At 40.9% G+C, this 21,175-nt stretch overlaps 1 protein-coding gene across 1 annotated transcript in view; it reads left to right on the top strand.

Moving 5' to 3' along the window:
• Positions 1–9,063: 9,063 nt before the first annotated feature.
• Positions 9,064–21,175, top strand: part of Fcar (Fc alpha receptor) — a 34,105-nt gene continuing 21,993 nt past the window's right edge. The window contains exons 1-2 of the mRNA NM_201992.1: positions 9,064–9,131; positions 9,803–9,838. Coding sequence (NP_973721.1) covers positions 9,098–9,131; positions 9,803–9,838 — 70 coding nt within the window. The 5' untranslated portion in view covers positions 9,064–9,097. The remainder of the gene's footprint in view (positions 9,132–9,802; positions 9,839–21,175) is intronic.

The raw sequence follows: 21,175 nt of genomic DNA, 5'->3' as shown, positions 1-21,175 counted from the left end.
CAGGCATGCAGGGATGGTTTAATATACGGAAAACCATCAACGTGATCCATTATATAAACAAACTGAAAGAACAAAACCACATGATCATTTCATTAGATGCTGAGAAAGCATTTGACAAAATTCAACACCCCTTCATGATAAAAGTCCTGGAAAGAATAGGAATTCAAAGCCCGTACCTAAACATAGTAAAAGCCATATACAGCAAACCAGTTGCTAACATTAAACAAAATGGAGAGAAACTTGAAGCAATCCCACTAAAATCAGGGACTAGACAAGGCTGCCCACTCTCTCCCTACTTATTCAATATAATTCTTGAAGTTCCAGCCAGAGCAATCAGACAACAAAAGGAGATCAAGGGGATACAGTTTGGAAAAGAAGAAGTCAAAATATCACTATTTGCAGATGATATGATAGTATATTTAAGTGATCCCAAAATTTCCACCAGAGAACTACTAAAGCTGATAAACAACTTCAGCAAAGTGGCTGGGTATAAAATTAACTCAAATAAATCAGTAGCCTTCCTCTACACAAAAGAGAAACAAGCCGAGAAAGAAATTAGGGAAACAACACCATTCATTATAGATCCAAATAATATAAAGTACCTCGGTGTGACTTTAACCAAGCAAGTAAAAGATCTGTACAATAAGAACGCCAAGCCTCTGAAGAAAGAAATTGAAGAAGACCTCAGAAGATGGAAAGATCTCCCATGCTCATGGATTGGCAGGATTAATATAGTAAAAAAGGCCATTCTACCAAAAGCGATCTACAGATTCAATGCAATCCCCATCAAAATACCAATCCAATTCTTCAGAGATTTTGACAGAACAATTTGCAAATTCATCTGGAATAACATGAAACTCAGGATAGCTAAAACTATCCTCAACAATAAAAGGACTTCAGGGGGAATCACTATCCCTGAACTCAAGCAGTATTACAGAGCAATAGTGATAAAAACTGCATGGTATTGGTACAGAGACAGACAGATAGACCAATGGAATAGAATTGAAGACCCAGAAATGAACCCACACACCTATGGGCACTTGATTTTTGACAAAGGAGCGAAAACCATCCAATGGAAAAAAGATAGCATTTTCAGCAAATGGTGCTGGTTCAACTGGAGTTCAACATATGGAAGAATGCAGATCGATCCATGCTTATCACCCTGAACAAAGCTTAAGTCCAAGTGGATCAAGGACCTCCACATCAAACCAGATACACTCAAACTAATAGAAGAAAAACTAGGGAAGCATCTTGAACACATGGGCACTGGAAAAAATTTCCTGAACAAAACACCAATGGCTTATGCTCTAAGTTCAAGAATCAACAAATGGGATCTCATAAAACTGCAAAGCTTCTGTAAGGCAAAGGACACTGTGGTTAGGACAAAACGGCAACCAACAGATTGGGAAAAGATCTTTACCAATCCTACAACAGATAGAGGCCTTATATCCAAAATATACAAAGAACTCAAGAAGTTAGACCACAGGGAAACAAATAACCCTATTAAAAATGGGATTCAGAGCTAAACAAAGAATTCACAGCTGAGGAATGCTGAATGGCTGAGAAACACCTAAAGAAATGTTCAACATCTTTAGTCATAAGGGAAATGCAAATCAAAACAACCCTGAGATTTCACCTCACACCAGTGAGAATGGCTAAGATCAAAAACTTGGTGACAGCAAATGCTAGCGAGGATGCGGAGAAAGAGGAACACTCCTCCATTGTTGGTGGGATTGCAGACTGGTACAACCATTCTGGAAATCAGTCTGGAGGTTCCTCAGAAAATTGGCCATTGAACTGCCTGAGGATCCAGTTATACCTCTCTTGAGCATATACCCAAAAGATTCCCCAACATATAAAAAAGACACTTGCTCCACTATGTTCATCACAGCCTTATTTATAATAGCCAGAAGCTGGAAAGAACCCAGATGCCCTTCAACAGAAGAATGGATACAGAAAATGTGGTACATCTTCACAATGGAATATTACTCAGCTATCAAAAACAATGACTTTATGAAATTCGTAGGCAAATGAAGGGAACTGGAAAATATCATCGTGAGTGAGGTAACCCAATCACAGAAAAACACACATGGTATGCACTCATTGATAAGTGGCTATTAGCCCAAATGCTTGAATTACCCTAGATGCATAGAACACATGAAACTCAAGACGGATGATCAAAATTTGAATGCTTCACTCCTTCTCTAAAAGGGGAACAAGAATACCCTGGGCAGGGAATAGAGAGGCAAAGATTAAAACAGAGACAGAAGGAACACCCATTCAGAGCCTGCCCCACATGTGGCCCATACATATACAGCCACCCAAGTAGACAAGATGGATGAAGCAAAGAAGTGCAGGCCGACAGGAGCCGGATGTAGATCTCTCCTGAGAGACACAGCCAGAATACAGCAAATACAGAGGCGAATGCCAGCAGCAAACCACTGAACTGAGAACGGGACCCCCGTTAAAAGTATCAGAGAAAGAACTGGAAGAGCTTGAAGGAGCTCGAGACCCCATATGTACAACAATGCTAAGCAACCAGAGCTTCCAGGGACTAAGCCACTACCTAAAGACTATACATGGACTGACCCTGGATTCTGACCTCATAGGTAGCAATGAATATTCTAGTAAGATCACCAGTGGAAGGGGAAGCCCTTGGTCCTGCTAAGACTGAACCCCCAGTGAACGTGATTGCTGGGGGGAGGGCGGCAATGGGGGGAGGATGGGGAGGGGAACACACATACAGAAGAGGAGGGGGAGGGGTTAGGGGGATGTTGGCCCGGGAACCGGGAAAGGGAATAACACTCAAAATGTAATAAGAAATACTCAAGTTGATAAAAAAAAAAAACCCTCAGGTGACTTTAGACGCTCTGAGGATGTGGAGAAAGAGGAACACTCCTCCATTGCTGGTGGGATTGCAGACTGGTACAACCATTCTGGAAATCAGTCTGGAGGTTCCTCCGAAAATTGGACATTGAACTGCCTGAGGATCCAGTTATACCTCTCTTGGGCATATACCCAAAAGATTCCCCAACATATAAAAAAGACACTTGCTCCACTATGTTCATAGCAGCCTCATTTATAATAACCAGAAGTTGGAAAGAACCCAGATGCCCTTCAACAGAAGAATGGATACAGAAAATGTGGTACATCTACACAATGGAATATTACTCAGCTATCAAAAACAATGACTTTATGAAATTCGTAGACAAATGGTTGGAACTGGAAAATATCATCGTGAGTGAGGTAACCCAATCACAGAAAAACACACATGGTATGCACTCATTGATAAGTGGCTATTAGCCCAAATGCTTGAATTACCCTAGATGCATAATACATGAAACTCAAGATGGATATTTAAAATGTGAATGCTTCACTCCTTCTTTAAAAGGGGAACAAGAATACCCTTGGCAGGGAATAGAGAGGCAAAGATTAAAACAAACAGAGAAGGAACACCCATTCAGAGCCTGCCCCACATGTGTCCCATACATATACAGCCACCCAATTAGACAAGATGGATGAAGCAAAGAAGTGCAGGCTGACAGGAGAGGGATGTAGATCTCTCCTGAGGGTCACAGCCAGAATACAGCAAATGCATAGGCGAATGCCATCATTAAACCACTGAACTGAGAACGGGACTCCAGTCGAAGGAATCAGAGAAAGGACTGAAAGAACTTGAAGGGGCTGGAGACCCCATATGAACAACAGTGTCAACCAACCAGAGCTTCCAGGGACTAAGCCACTACCCAAAGTCTATGCATGGAGTTACCCTGGGCTCCAACCTCATAGGTAGCAATGAATATCCTAGTAAGATCACCAGTGGAAGGGGAAGCCCTGGGTCCTGCTAAGACTGAACCCCCAGTGAACTAGACTGTGGGGGGGAGGGCGGCAATGGGGGAAGGGTTAGGAGGGGAACACCGATAAGGAAGGGGAGGGGGGAGGGGGATGTTTGCCCGGAAAACGGGAAAAGGAATAACACTCGAAATGTATATAAGAAATACTCAAGTTAATAAAAAAAAAAATTCTGGCAAACCGAATCCAAGAGCACATCAAAACAATCATCCACCATGATCAAGTAGGCTTCATCCCAGGCATGCAGGGATGGTTTAATATACGGAAAACCATCAACGTGATCCATTATATAAACAAACTGAAAGAACAAAACCACATGATCATTTCATTAGATGCTGAGAAAGCATTTGACAAAATTCAACACCCCTTCATGATAAAAGTCCTGGAAAGAATAGGAATTCAAAGCCCGTACCTAAACATAGTAAAAGCCATATACAGCAAACCAGTTGCTAACATTAAACAAAATGGAGAGAAACTTGAAGCAATCCCACTAAAATCAGGGACTAGACAAGGCTGCCCACTCTCTCCCTACTTATTCAATATAATTCTTGAAGTTCCAGCCAGAGCAATCAGACAACAAAAGGAGATCAAGGGGATACAGTTTGGAAAAGAAGAAGTCAAAATATCACTATTTGCAGATGATATGATAGTATATTTAAGTGATCCCAAAATTTCCACCAGAGAACTACTAAAGCTGATAAACAACTTCAGCAAAGTGGCTGGGTATAAAATTAACTCAAATAAATCAGTAGCCTTCCTCTACACAAAAGAGAAACAAGCCGAGAAAGAAATTAGGGAAACAACACCATTCATTATAGATCCAAATAATATAAAGTACCTCGGTGTGACTTTAACCAAGCAAGTAAAAGATCTGTACAATAAGAACGCCAAGCCTCTGAAGAAAGAAATTGAAGAAGACCTCAGAAGATGGAAAGATCTCCCATGCTCATGGATTGGCAGGATTAATATAGTAAAAAAGGCCATTCTACCAAAAGCGATCTACAGATTCAATGCAATCCCCATCAAAATACCAATCCAATTCTTCAGAGATTTTGACAGAACAATTTGCAAATTCATCTGGAATAACATGAAACTCAGGATAGCTAAAACTATCCTCAACAATAAAAGGACTTCAGGGGGAATCACTATCCCTGAACTCAAGCAGTATTACAGAGCAATAGTGATAAAAACTGCATGGTATTGGTACAGAGACAGACAGATAGACCAATGGAATAGAATTGAAGACCCAGAAATGAACCCACACACCTATGGGCACTTGATTTTTGACAAAGGAGCGAAAACCATCCAATGGAAAAAAGATAGCATTTTCAGCAAATGGTGCTGGTTCAACTGGAGTTCAACATATGGAAGAATGCAGATCGATCCATGCTTATCACCCTGAACAAAGCTTAAGTCCAAGTGGATCAAGGACCTCCACATCAAACCAGATACACTCAAACTAATAGAAGAAAAACTAGGGAAGCATCTTGAACACATGGGCACTGGAAAAAATTTCCTGAACAAAACACCAATGGCTTATGCTCTAAGTTCAAGAATCAACAAATGGGATCTCATAAAACTGCAAAGCTTCTGTAAGGCAAAGGACACTGTGGTTAGGACAAAACGGCAACCAACAGATTGGGAAAAGATCTTTACCAATCCTACAACAGATAGAGGCCTTATATCCAAAATATACAAAGAACTCAAGAAGTTAGACCACAGGGAAACAAATAACCCTATTAAAAATGGGATTCAGAGCTAAACAAAGAATTCACAGCTGAGGAATGCTGAATGGCTGAGAAACACCTAAAGAAATGTTCAACATCTTTAGTCATAAGGGAAATGCAAATCAAAACAACCCTGAGATTTCACCTCACACCAGTGAGAATGGCTAAGATCAAAAACTTGGTGACAGCAAATGCTAGCGAGGATGCGGAGAAAGAGGAACACTCCTCCATTGTTGGTGGGATTGCAGACTGGTACAACCATTCTGGAAATCAGTCTGGAGGTTCCTCAGAAAATTGGCCATTGAACTGCCTGAGGATCCAGTTATACCTCTCTTGAGCATATACCCAAAAGATTCCCCAACATATAAAAAAGACACTTGCTCCACTATGTTCATCACAGCCTTATTTATAATAGCCAGAAGCTGGAAAGAACCCAGATGCCCTTCAACAGAAGAATGGATACAGAAAATGTGGTACATCTTCACAATGGAATATTACTCAGCTATCAAAAACAATGACTTTATGAAATTCGTAGGCAAATGAAGGGAACTGGAAAATATCATCGTGAGTGAGGTAACCCAATCACAGAAAAACACACATGGTATGCACTCATTGATAAGTGGCTATTAGCCCAAATGCTTGAATTACCCTAGATGCATAGAACACATGAAACTCAAGACGGATGATCAAAATTTGAATGCTTCACTCCTTCTCTAAAAGGGGAACAAGAATACCCTGGGCAGGGAATAGAGAGGCAAAGATTAAAACAGAGACAGAAGGAACACCCATTCAGAGCCTGCCCCACATGTGGCCCATACATATACAGCCACCCAAGTAGACAAGATGGATGAAGCAAAGAAGTGCAGGCCGACAGGAGCCGGATGTAGATCTCTCCTGAGAGACACAGCCAGAATACAGCAAATACAGAGGCGAATGCCAGCAGCAAACCACTGAACTGAGAACGGGACCCCCGTTAAAAGTATCAGAGAAAGAACTGGAAGAGCTTGAAGGAGCTCGAGACCCCATATGTACAACAATGCTAAGCAACCAGAGCTTCCAGGGACTAAGCCACTACCTAAAGACTATACATGGACTGACCCTGGATTCTGACCTCATAGGTAGCAATGAATATTCTAGTAAGATCACCAGTGGAAGGGGAAGCCCTTGGTCCTGCTAAGACTGAACCCCCAGTGAACGTGATTGCTGGGGGGAGGGCGGCAATGGGGGGAGGATGGGGAGGGGAACACACATACAGAAGAGGAGGGGGAGGGGTTAGGGGGATGTTGGCCCGGGAACCGGGAAAGGGAATAACACTCAAAATGTAATAAGAAATACTCAAGTTGATAAAAAAAAAACCCTCAGGTGACTTTAGACGCTCTGAGGATGTGGAGAAAGAGGAACACTCCTCCATTGCTGGTGGGATTGCAGACTGGTACAACCATTCTGGAAATCAGTCTGGAGGTTCCTCCGAAAATTGGACATTGAACTGCCTGAGGATCCAGTTATACCTCTCTTGGGCATATACCCAAAAGATTCCCCAACATATAAAAAAGACACTTGCTCCACTATGTTCATAGCAGCCTCATTTATAATAACCAGAAGTTGGAAAGAACCCAGATGCCCTTCAACAGAAGAATGGATACAGAAAATGTGGTACATCTACACAATGGAATATTACTCAGCTATCAAAAACAATGACTTTATGAAATTCGTAGACAAATGGTTGGAACTGGAAAATATCATCGTGAGTGAGGTAACCCAATCACAGAAAAACACACATGGTATGCACTCATTGATAAGTGGCTATTAGCCCAAATGCTTGAATTACCCTAGATGCATAATACATGAAACTCAAGATGGATATTTAAAATGTGAATGCTTCACTCCTTCTTTAAAAGGGGAACAAGAATACCCTTGGCAGGGAATAGAGAGGCAAAGATTAAAACAAACAGAGAAGGAACACCCATTCAGAGCCTGCCCCACATGTGTCCCATACATATACAGCCACCCAATTAGACAAGATGGATGAAGCAAAGAAGTGCAGGCTGACAGGAGAGGGATGTAGATCTCTCCTGAGGGTCACAGCCAGAATACAGCAAATGCATAGGCGAATGCCATCATTAAACCACTGAACTGAGAACGGGACTCCAGTCGAAGGAATCAGAGAAAGGACTGAAAGAACTTGAAGGGGCTGGAGACCCCATATGAACAACAGTGTCAACCAACCAGAGCTTCCAGGGACTAAGCCACTACCCAAAGTCTATGCATGGAGTTACCCTGGGCTCCAACCTCATAGGTAGCAATGAATATCCTAGTAAGATCACCAGTGGAAGGGGAAGCCCTTGGTCCTGCCAAGACTGAACCCCCAGTGAATGTGAGTTTTGGGGGGAGGGCAGTAATGTGGGAGGATTAGGATGGGAACACGGATAGAGAAGGGGAGGGGATAGGGGCTAGGGGGGATGTTGGCCTAGAAACCGGGAAACAGAATACCAATCGACATATATATAAGAAATACCCAAGTTAATAAAGGTGAAAAAAAAGTGTATCATCTCTGACACTGCCTTGAGGACCAGACACCAGAGGGTTGATAGCCCAGAAGGCATACAACCAAACAGAACTGGGGGAAAAGGTCAGTGACATTATGCCAAATAATATTCTGCTATATTCATAGATTGGTACCTAACCCAACTGTTATCTGAGAGATTTCATCCAGCACGTGAAGGAAAAAAATGCAGAGAGCCACAGCCAAACATTAGGCAGAGTTCTTGGGATCTAGTGGAAGAGGGAAGGAAGAATTATAGGAATCATAGGGTCCAAAAACACCACAAGAAAACTCATAGAGACAACGAGCCTGAATGCACAGGGGCTCACAGAGACTGAAGACAACCAAGAAGCCTAGAAGAACTGACCTGGGCCCTCTGCATATATGTGTAGCTTTTTGTTTTGTGGTATTCCAAACATAGGGAGCAGAGGCTGTTTCTGTTGCTTCTCCCTGCTTGGGGACCCTTGTCCCCCTATTGGGTTGCCTTGTCCAGCCCTAATATGAATGAGGTGCCTAATCTTATTGCAACTTGATATGTCATGTTTGACTGATATTTATGGGAGGCTGGCCCTTTTCTGAAAGGAAACAGAGGAGTGTATAAGGAGGGAACGGAGGAAAGGGTTATAAAGGTGCCAAATTGGGGAGGGGAAACATCCAGATGTAATATATAAGACAATAAATTAATTTTAAAAATTAAAAAGAGATTCAGGAATGTGAACACCACTGGACATTGTTTTCTTGTGTGAAATATAAACTGAAGGATTTTTTGCTCTCTTCAAATAGTCCAACCAAGAGCAACGGAGAAATAAGTGTTTCAAGGAGAAACTTCCTTTTGCTATGGAGCAACAGGTGTAGAAATCTAGTGGTCAGGAACTGAGACAACACACATCCTGTTGGTCTTACTGACTCACAAGTATCTGTTGTCTGTGAATGTACACAAACAAGAAGCTAACTGGTCTGAGGCCATATCAGCATCATGGCCCCTCAGGACAACACCTTCCTATGTCTTGGTAAGTGCTGAAATGGAAGTGAGTTAGAAAGGAAGAAATGTCTCCCACAAAAGGTAGACTCTCTCTTAACATGAAGACTAGGTGATTTTAGTGGCAGCCAAGGATAGTTTAATTTCCTTAGCATTCTGCTGAAGTGGCTATAACTGTGTCTCTGTTCAAATCTGAGCTGTGGGGCTTGATGGCCCCTATTCAAGCCATGATGTACTATTAGGGCTTCATGATGACTGCTGAGGGGAGACTAAAGGATTGAAAAGAGTGACTCCTAAGGCTGTGGTTATCTTGTAAAAAGCACTATTTTGAATATACATAAATACATGGGAAGCTAAAGCTAGACAAATGATATTCAGACAAATGTAGATGATATATGTAAGAAAGGTAGGTAATACACAAATTATTGAAACTGACTGGCAGATACATACATTACACACACACACACGACAAATAATAGATAATAGAGAAATGACTAAAAATTATCATAGATAATAGATATGTGGTAGATAGATATAGAAAGTAGATACACAAACACACACACATACATACATACATACATACATACATACATACATACATACATACATACATACGTTTGTTCTGAACTCATTATGCAGGAGTATCTGTACTAGAAGTTGTGTACAAGTGGGCTAAATTTTCACCAATGGGTTCTCTTCCAGTGATCTGCCTGGGTCAGACAATTTGGGCACAAGAAGGTAAGTATCCCATCCTTTGCCCCACCTTAGGTACTGTTCACAACAGCTCTGGAGTAAAATAATGGAAATATTGTCTGAAAGCCCAAGTAAATTCTCCTTCCAGTACCCACTCTTGCGTATTTTGTTTCCTTCAGTATGTTACCTCACTCTGGAGACACACAAACCCTCTGGAGATACAGCCTTGTCCTCTGCTAGCTGCATATCTCAAAAAGGCATATGTTTTACTGAATATTCATAACAGGAAGTCATGATTTGTCTTTGCCTAACAACCTTCTGAGTGTTGATTCCTTTTTTCTCCATAACCAAGTTTATTTACTTTACTTATTTAGAGGAAGTCACCTAACCTAGCACTTTTGTACACCCATGTACACAATGTTGAGCCTGAAGTAATACTGAGGAAAGCACCAACTTAAACTAAAGGGAGTACTAACAGTGTTAAGTTCTGAATATCCTGATATTCTTAACTCCTGTTTTGGTCTCCTAGTACATATGACCCCCTCATCTAACCATGTCTTATCTCTCCAGACGCCTTTTAAAGATGAGTCATTTGTATGCTTAAGATACAGTTCTCTGTATCTCCCTCTTATAGCTCCTCAGATCTGTCTTAGGTGAGTCCTGCAATGTCCCAAGCTCACTTCTACCTTCTTCTTCACTCACTCTTGCTCTTATTGAGCTTACCATTCCGTTTTTCCATTTTTCAACTCTCAGCCTCCTCTTATGGCCCCTTCTCTCTGCTGTGCTCCATGACCTCCTTGACACACCTCCTTGGCAATTTCTATCTTTGTACACGAAAAGACCACATAATGCATACAAAGATCAGAGGACAACCTCAGATATATATATATCTTTTACTGTAGTGTTACATTATGTTTAACGCCTTCTAATTCCTCTTACTTTTCATTCATCAAATATATAACAGATTGTTGGAAACTGTAGCCATATAGCTGTGAAGAAGAGAACTAGTATTTATCTAAATGTGTCCATTTTTCACCTGCCCCCCACTCCCTCATACTTGCCGACCTCTAGAAACTACTATTGTACATTCAAGTCAACTTTTACTGTCATCATCAATTATTCTTTGGAATTAACCTTGAATCTACAGGGCAAATTTTTTTTTACATTTTATGATATAAATGAAGATTTATTACAATTTGGTTATTTATTACAATTGGTTATTGATCAAATCAACACATAAAAATATAATTGTCTTTCATCTGCTCGCACAAGAAACAAAAAATTCACCCTTAACTGATCTATGTTCCTTACAGAATCCATACAATAAGCTTAAGAGTACTAGAATTTGGGTTGTAAGATTCATATATTACAAAATGCACAACCCTGACAAGACTGATCCACAGGGACACTACAAAGACCTGGTGTTCTAGCTACCTGCCTCCCAAAACAATTTCGAAAATCACAACTAATTCTCCATAGACTTGGTTCATTCATTGTTTCAGAGAGATTCAGTCTAAACTTCAGTGAAGTCCTGAGCCTTCTAAATATACCTAGACTAGATAACAGATAATGAAGCTAGCTTTCTTAAGTTTGACCACATTTTCTACATTTCCTTCTCCTCTCCACCCCATGAAAAATTTTTCCTCATCCCTCTTCAACAGAAAGAAGCTGTACACACTTGTCATCCTGTTCCCTTGGGTTTGGGTGTCTGGTTTTAGTTATTTTATAAATTATAGATAGGTTGTCGTTTTAAGAGATAATTTGGAAATGTTCATAATTTTGAACAGGGAAGAAATAGGTGAGATACGTTACTAAATTTATTCTTAAACAAATAGTCATATAACTACATTGATAGAAATCTTTATTTTTTTATTACTTTTTTTATTAAATTAAGTATTTCTTATTTACATTTCGAGTGTTATTCCCTTTCCCGGTTTCCGGGCCAACATCCCCCTAACCCCTCCCCCTCCCCTTCTTTATGGGTGTTCCCCTCCCCATCCTCCCCCCATTGCCGCCCTCCCCCAGCAATCACGTTCACTGGGGGTTCAGTCTTAGCAGGACCAAGGGCTTCCCCTTCCACTGGTGATCTTACTAGGATATTCATTGCTACCTATGAGGTCAGAGTCCAGGGTCAGTCCATGTATAGTCTTTAGGTAGTGGCTTAGTCCCTGGAAGCTCTGGTTGCTTGGCATGGTTGTTCATAAGGGGTCTCGAGCTCCTTCAAGCTCTTCCAGTTCTTTCTCTGATTCCTTCAACGGGGGTCCCGTTCTCAGTTCAGTGGTTTGCTGCTGGTATTCGCCTCTGTATTTGCTGTATTCTGGCTGTGTCTCTCAGGAGAGATCTACATCCGGCTCCTGTCAGCCTGCACTTCTTTGCCTAATCCATCTTGTCTAATTGGGTGGCTGTATATGTATGGGCCACATGTGGGGCAGGCTCTGAATGGGTGTTCCTTCTCTGTTTGTTTTAATCTTTGCCTCTCTATTCCCTGCCAAGGGTATTCTTGTTCCCCTTTTAGAGAAGGAGTGAAGCATTCACATTTTGATCATCCATCTTGAGTTTCATGTGTTCTATGCATCTAGGGTAATTCAAGCATTTGGGCTAATAGCCACTTATCAATGAGTGCATACCATGTGTGTTTTTCTGTGATTGGGTTACCTCACTCAGGATATTTTCCAGTTCCAACCATTTGCCTATGAATTGATAGAAATCTTTATAATTGATACAAAATTAAAGTTATAATTTCTTGCATTGGCACAAGATTTATATATTGTTACAGATTTAAGGTTTTAATTGACATAAATTTTTATATAATGATAAATATTTAAAGCTAATATTATTACTCTTAGATAGACATTGTGCCTATATGACTCATTTAAAAATCCAAGGCTTCGACTCAGTCCTTCTAGCTACTAATGCAAACTATTTTTTTAAACTTTAGATTCATGTGAGGATAACAAATTTTAAGAACCAAATCGAATTGACCAACAGTGATCTCCAGAAAGTGTGTAGACACCTGCACTTAAGGAGAAGTCTCTTGAGGCTCGATCCCAAACAGGTGGAAGGCAAAAGCCACCAAACACAATTAGCTGCAAGCCACACACCTCTGCCACGGCTTAATCTCGCAGCCTGTGAGAACTCTGTCATCTTAAACACTCTGTTACTGTCCTGGGGACTGGAGCTGCTCTGTGGGGTTAGAGATACAGGGTGTTTACAGATTAACTTTTTGCATTAGAGAATCTTAGTAGGACTTCAGGTTAAGGAAAATTAAAATTAAAGTAGTTTTGATTCATAGGAGTATGATCTCTTGTTGCTAGATTCATAAAGCTAGGTAGAAAAAGACAATAGTAGAGAAGAAGTTCAGAAAACTGTTGTATTAGTTACATTACTGCTGCTGTGACAAAACACCATGACCAAGGAAATTTAGAAAGTGTTTAATTGGGATTAGGGCTTTAGAGGATTATGGTTTCCGCGTATGGAAACATGAGGACAGTTAGCTAGAACCTATAGCTGAGAGCTCACACCACACAAACAGGAGACAGAAAGCACTAACTGTAAATAGCATGAGTCTCTTGAAACCCCAAAGCACACTCCCAGTGACCCACCTTCTCCAACACGGCCACACCTCCTAATTCTCTATACATAGTTCCACCAACTAGAGACTAAATATTCAAACATATGAATCTCTGAGGCTATTTTCCTTTTTTTTTTTTTTGCAATCAGCAAGAGGGTTTATTGGAAAACACAGGTACCTGCGGGCACACAGTCTCTTCGGAGGACTTGCGCGCCCAGCAGCTCCAGCATGGGGCTTTTATAGGGATTGGGGAAGCAGAAGCGGGCGTACAGAAGCAGATGCATAGTTACGGGGATTGGTGGATTCAAACGAGGCACATGGACATGTTCACATATGATTGGCTATTTCACATGATGAGGTAATAAGGTATAGCTACACACATTGGCAGGTTTGGCGCGTCCTGGATGTCGGGGGCTGGGGGTTTATCTCTTCCTGCCAGGTGGCCTGTGAGTCAGATCCAGTACTCCTGGTCTGTTCTGCATTCCTTTCCTTTTATGGTCTGTTAGTTCTAGCGGCAGGGCGGGGCTGCCTGGACTTGCTTTTCACAGTGTTTAGTCCTGAGTTGAAACATACTCTTTTAACTTCATATTTTTAAACCTTAAATCTGTATAATTTTCCTTTCATTCCCCTCTTCTTCTACTAAGTAATTCTAATCTTAGAATTTTTTTTAACTTGAGTATTTCTTATATACATTTCAATTGTTATTCCCTTTCCCGGTTTCCGGACAAACATCCCCCTCCCCCCTCCCCTTCCTTATGGGTGTTCCCCTCCCAACCCTCCCCCCATTGCCGCCCTCCCCCCCACAGTCTAGTTCACTTGGGGTTCAGTCTTAGCAGGACCCAGGGCTTCCCCTTCCACTGGTGCTCTTACTAGGATATTCATTGCTACCTATGAGGTCAGAGTCCAGGGTCAGTCCATGTATAGTCTTTAGGTAGTGGCTTAGTCCCTGGAAGCTCTGGTTGCTTGACATTGTTGTACTTTTGGGGTCTCGAGCACCTTCAAGCTCTTCCAGTTCTTTCTCTGATTCCTTCAACGGGGGTCCTATTCTCAGTTCAGTGGTTTGCTGCTGGCATTCGCCTCTGTATTTGCTGTATTCTGGCTGTGTCTCTCAGGAGCGAACTACATCCGGCACCTGTTGGTCTGCACTTCTTTGCTTCATCCATCTTGTCTAATTGGGTGGCTGTATATGTATGGGCCACATGTGGGGCAGGCTCTGAATGGGTGTTCCTTCAGTCTCTGTTTTAATCTTTGCCTCTCCCTTCTTAGAATTTTGATATCAAGTCTCGTATTTGGTCTCACCAGTTGTCCTAACTGACTGGTACTGTTGTCTCAGAACCATCAACCGCACAGCACTCACTCGATTTGTAACAAAAGCAATTAACCTGTTTGTCACGCAGGGTCCAAAAACTAAAACCAAGAAAATTATTAGTAATGGCCCAGCCATATAGCAGAGAGTAGGGTAGTCATCCAGGGAGACCGAGTGAACCAAGACTCAAACCAACCTTGTTGAGCATCTCTATCTTTTTGTAGGAGTCAAACCTATTAACTAGTTTCTCTAACACACATGGACCTATAATCAGAAGCAGAAGCAAAACTAAGAAGGGTCCCATAAGGGAAAATACCAGAGTAGTCATCCAAGGAGATCTACTAAACCAGCTCTCAAACCATCCCTGATGCGCTTCTCTGTCTACCTTTTGTCTAACCTTTCTCTAAGTTTATTCATGGAGTCTTTAATTACCCCTGAATGGCAGTTCTGAATTCTCTATAAGCCTTGCATTGCAACAGCAGATGTCCTTGTGCTGCCCTTGCAGCACCTAGATAGCCTTAGCCCTAAGTAATTCTCAACTCCTTTTTTTGTGTCTTACTAAGTCTTTAGCATCAGGATTCCAATCTGGACACTATCTAAACCTACACACCAAGGTCATGACTAGCTTTTAGAACTTCTAAACTTATACATATTGTGATCTCTGAGGCTATTTTCATTCAAACCGCCACAAAGGTGTTCAATCTTAACTTCAAGAAAGGTAGTCACATCAGATTAGACTTGAAGTCCTTGGTTCCTAGTTTTATTTCTGTTTCTGTAATAAACACCGTGATCACAGATTTGGGCCTTGAGGGTTTTCTTATCTCTTCTTTTAGGCTGTGGCTCCTTCCATCACTCCCAGCCCATCTCTGTAACACTTCCAATTTATAAGTCATTTAGAAGACATGGATGGAGTATTTACACACATATATCTCCCTTATGACTAAAGATGTTGAACATTTCTTTAGGTGCTTCTCAGCCATTCGACATTCCTCAGCTGCGAATTCTTTGTTTATCTCTGAACCCCATTTTTAATAGGATTATTTGTCTCCCTGTGGTCTAACACCTTGAGTTCTTTGTATATTTTGCATATAAGCCCTCTATCTGTTGTAAGATTGGTAAAGATCTTTTCCGAATCTGTTGGTTGTCCTTCTGTCCTAACAACAGTGTCCTTTGCCTTAGAGAAGCTTTGCAGTTTTATGAGATCCCATTTGTCTATTCTTGATCGTAGAGCATAAACCATTGGTGTTTTGTTCAAGAAATTTTCTCCAGTGCCCATGTGTTCGAGATGCTTCCCCACTTTTTCTTCTATTAGTTTGAGTGTATCTGGTTTGATTCGGAGGTCCCATTTGTCGATTCTTGATCTTACAGCTTAAACCACTGAAGTTTGGTTCAGGAAATTTTCTCCAGTGCCCATGTGTTCCAGATGCTTCCCCACTTTTTCTTCTATTAGTTTGAGTGTATCTGGTTTGATGTGGAGGTCCTTGATCCACTTGAACTTAAGCTTTGTACAGGGTGATAAGCATGGATCGATCTGCATTCTTCTACATGCTGACCTCCAGTTAAATCAGAACCATTTGCTGAAAATGCCATCTTTTGTCCATTGGATGGTTTTGGCTCCTTTGTCAAAATCAAGTGACCATAGGTGTGTCGGTTCATTTGTGGGTCTTCAATTCTACTCCACTGGTCTATCTGTCTGTCTCTTTACAATTACCATGCAATTTTTATCTCTATTGCTCTGTAATACTGCTTGAGATCACGGATAGTGATTCCCCAAGAAGTCCTTCTAATTTTGATGATAGTTTTAGCTATCCTGGGTTTTTTCTTATTCTAGATGAATTTTCAAATTGTTTTGTCTAACTCTCTGACGAATTGGATTGGTATTTTGATGGGGACTGCATTGAATCTGTAGATCGCTTTTGGTCAAATGGCCATTTTTATTATGTTTATCCTGCCAATCCATGAGCATGGGAGATCTTTCCATCATCTGAGGTCTTCTTCAATTTCTTTCATCAGAGACTTGAAGTTCTTATGATACCGATCTTTTACTTGCTTGGTTAAAGTCACACCGAGGTATTTTATATTATTTGGGACTATTATGAAGGGTGTCGTTTCTCTAAATTCTTTCTGGGCTTGTTTCTCTTTTGTGTAGAGGAAGCCTACAGATTTATTTGTGTTAATTTTGTACCCAGACACTTTGCTGAAGGTGTTTATCTGGTTTAGTAGTTCTCTGGTGGAACTTTTGGGATCACTTAAATATACTGTCATATCATCTGCAAATAGTGATACCTTGACTTCTTTTCCGATCTGTAGCCCCTTGATTTCCTTTTGTTCTATGATTGCTCTGGCTAGAATTTCAGGAACTACATTGAATAAGAAGGGAGAGAATGGGCACCCTTGTCTAGTCCCTGATTTTAGTGGGATTGCTTCAAGTTTCTCTCCATTTAGTTTAATGTTAGCTACTGGTTTCCTGTATATGGCTTTTACTATGTATAGGTATAGGCTTTGAATTCCTATTCTTTCCAGGACTTTTATCATGAAGGGGTGTTGAATTTTGTCAAATGCTTTCTCAGCATCTATTGAAATGATCATGTGGTTTTGTTCTTTCAGTTTGTTTATATAATGGATTACGTTGATGGTTTTCCGTATATTAATCCATCCCTGCATGCCGGGGATGAAGACTACTTGAACATAGTGGATGATTGTTTTGATGTTCTCTTGAATTCGGTTTGCCAGAATTTTATAGAGTATTTTTGCGTCGTTATTCATAAGGGTAATTGGTCTGTAGTTCTCTTTCTGTGTTGGGTTTTTGTGTGGTTTGGGTTTAAGAGTAATTGTGGCTTCATAGAAGGAATTCGGTAGTGCTCCACCTGTTTCAATTTTGTGGAATAGTTTGGATAGTATTGGTATGAGGTCTTCTATGAAGGTCTGATAGAATTCTGCACTAAACCCGTCTGGACCTGGGCTCTTTTTGGTTGGGAGACCTTTAATGACTGCTTCTATTTCTTGAGGATTTATGGGGTGGTTTAAATTGTTTATGTATTCCTCATTTAACTTCGGTACCTGGTATCTGTCTAGGAAATTGTCCATTTCCTGCAAATTTTCTAGATTTGTTGAATATAGGCTTTTGTAGTAGGATCTGATGATTTTTGAATTTCCTTTGATTCTGTAGTTATGTCTCCCTTTTCATTTCTGATTTTGTTAATTTGGACACACTCTCTGTGTTCTCTCATTAGTCTGGCTAAGGGTTTATCTATCTTGTTGATTTTCTCAAAGAACCAACTTTTGGTTCTGTTAATTCTTTGTATGGTCCTTTTTGTTTCTACTTGGTTGATTTCAGCTCTGATTTTGATTATTTCCTGCCTTCTACTTCTCCTGGGTGTATTTGCTTTCTTTTAGGTGTGCTGTCAAGCTCCTGACATATGCTTTCTCTTGGTTCTTTCTGCAGGCACTCAGAGCTATGAGTTTTCCTCTTAGCACAGCTTTCATTGTGTCCCATAAGTTTGGGTATGTTGTACCTTCATTTTCATTAAATTCTAAGAAGTCTATAGTTTCTTTCTTTATTTCTTCCATGACCAGGTTATCATTGAGTAGAGCATTGTTCAACTTCCATGTACATGTGGGCATTCTACCCTTATTGTTATTGAAGACCAGCTTTAGCCCGTGGTGGTCTGATAGCACGCATGGGGTTATTTCTATCTTTCTGTATCTGTTGAGGCCTGTTTTATGTCCTATTATATGGTCAATTTGGGAGAACGTACCATGAGGTTGTGAGAAGAAGGTATATCCTTTTGTTTTAGGATAGAATGTTCTATAAATATCTGTTAAGTCCATTTGGTTCATGACTTCTCTTAGTTTGTATATGTCTCTGTTTAATTTCTGTTTCCATGACCTGTCCATAGATGAGAGTGGGGTGTTGAAATCTCCTACTATTATTGTGTGAGGTGCAATGTGTGCTTTGAGCTTTAGTAAGGTTTCTTTTATGTATGTAGGTGCCCTTGTATTTTGAGCATAGATATTTAGGATTGAGAGTTCGTCTTGGTGGATTTTTCCTTTGATGAATGTGAACTGTCCTTCCTTATTTTTTTTGATGACTTTTGGTTGAAAATCTATTTTATTCGATATTAGAATGGCTACTCCAGCTTGCTTCTTCAGACCATTTGCTTGGAAAGTTGTTTTCCAGCCTTTCTCTCTGAGGTAGTGTCTGTCTTTGTCTCTGAGGTATGTTTCCTGTAGGCAACAGAATGCAGGGTCCTCATTGTGTGTCCAGTTTGTTAATCTGTGTCTTTTTATTGGGGAATTGAGTCGATTGATGTTGAGAGATATTAAGGATTAGTGATTGTTGCTTCCTATTATATTTGTTTTTGGATGTGAGATTATGTTTGTTTGCTTGTCTTCTCTTTGTTTTGTTGCCAAGATGATTAGTTTTTTGCTTTTTCTAGGGTGTAGCTTGCCTCCTTATGTTGGGCTTTACCATTTATTATCCTTTGTAGGGCTGAATTTCTAGAAAGATATTGTGTAAATTTTTTTTCATGGAATATCTTGGTTTCTCCATCTATGTTAATTGAGAGTTTTCCTGGATACAGTAACCTGGGCTGGCATTTGTGTTCTCTTAGGGTCTGTATGACATCCGTCATAGTCTCTGGTGAGAAGTCTGGTGTGATTCTGATAGTTCTGCCTTTATATGTTACTTGACTTTTTCCCTTACTGCTTTTACTATTCTTTCTTTGTTTTGTTCATTTGGTGTTTTGACTATTATGTGATGGGAGGTGTTTCTTTTCTGGTCCAATCTATTTGGAGTTCTGTAGTGTTTTTGTATGTTTATGGGCATCACTTTCTTTGGATTAGGGAAGTTTTCTTCTATGATTTTGTTGAAGATATTTACCGGTCCTTTGAGCTGGGAGTCTTCACTCTCTTCTATACCTATTATCCTTAGGTTTGATCTTCTCATTGAGTCCTGGATTTCCTGTATGTTTTGGACTAGTAGCTTTTTCCGCTTTACATTATCTTTGACAGTTGAGTCAATGATTTCTATGGAATCTTCTGCTCCCAAGATTCTCTCTTCTAACTCTTGTATTCTGTTGGTGATGCTTGTATCTACGGCTCCTTGTCTCTTCCTTTGGTTTTCTATATCCAAGGTTGTCTCCCTTTGTGCTTTCTTTATTGCTTCTATTTCCATTTTTAATTCCTTCACCTGTTTGATTGTGTTCTCCTGGAATTCTTTCAGGGATTTTTGTGATTCCTCTTTATAGGCTTCACCTTGTTTATTTATGTTTACCTGTGTTTCTCTAAGGGAATTCTTTATGTCTTTCTTGAAGTCCTCCATCATCATGATCAAATGTGATTTAAAATCTAGATCTTGCTTTTCTGTTGTGTTTGGATATTCAGTGTTTGCTTTGGTGAGAGAATTGGGCGCTGATGATGCCATGTAGTCTTGGTTTCTGTTGCTTGGTTTCCTTCGCTTGCCTCTAGCCATCAGGTTGTCTCTGGTGTTACCTTGTTCTGCTATTTCTGACAGCGGCTAGACTGTCTTATAGGCCTGTGTTTCAGGAGTGCTGTAGACCTGTTTTCCTCTTTTCTCTCAACCAGTTATGTGAACAGAGTGTTCTGCTTTCAATGTGTAGTCTTTCCTGTCTACACTTCTTCAGCTGTTCCTGTGGGCATGTGTCCTGAGTCCACCAGGCAGGTCGCTTGGAGCAGAAAAGTTGGTCTTACCTCCAGTCCTGGGCCTGAAGTTGCTCTGGGAGCTTTGTTTCAGCTCTCCATGAGTGCAGCAACCAGAAGGGCCTGCCCTGCCTTTTCTCTGGCCCCTGTTCACAGGGGTCCCAGACGGCATTAGGTGTTTTCCTCTAGAGTCAGAAATGTGGGCAGTGTGTAGTCTCTTCTGGCTTTTCAGGCATGTCTGGCCCTCTGAAAGTTTAGTTCTCCCTCCCACGGGATTTGGGCGCAGGGAGCTGTTGACCGGGTTCATTCACGTCCAGGCAGTTTCTTGACCGCAGGGTACCTGCCGCTTGAGTGCCCCTATCTTCCTGTTCCCAGAGGCCCTATACAGTTTCCTCTTAGGCCAGGGATGTGGGCAACGATGCGCAGTATTGGCAGTCTCTCCCACTCTGCAGTCTCAGGAATGCCTACCTGTCTGGGCGGTAAGCTCTCTCTCCCATGGGGTTTGGTCGAAAAGCCCAGTCTTATGCAGGCTCATTGCTGGCAGTGACTTTTGCTGCTGTGAAATATGTTTGCATTAATTATGTCATCCTTGAGTGGCCATCAAGCCCAGATATCTACTTGCCTCTGCTTTTTTTTGTGGGGTTACAAGTATACACCACCACTCCTGATTATTTATATGGGTTCTGGGAAGACAAAGCCTGGTGCTCATCCTTGCAAGTCAAGCATTTTATCAACTGAAATATCACTCCAGACATCCAAAATACTATATTAAAATTAAGTGTTTATAGATCCTTTGCAATTTAACTCATGTCCCCCTACATAGAAAGAAAATAGCTTCTTCAAG

Source organism: Rattus norvegicus, chromosome 1 (genome assembly GCF_036323735.1).
Source record: "Rattus norvegicus strain BN/NHsdMcwi chromosome 1, GRCr8, whole genome shotgun sequence".
Lineage (NCBI taxonomy): Eukaryota > Metazoa > Chordata > Mammalia > Rodentia > Muridae > Rattus > Rattus norvegicus.
Note: the sequence above shows the minus strand (reverse complement) of the source record. Positions and strands in the feature narration are given on the sequence as shown.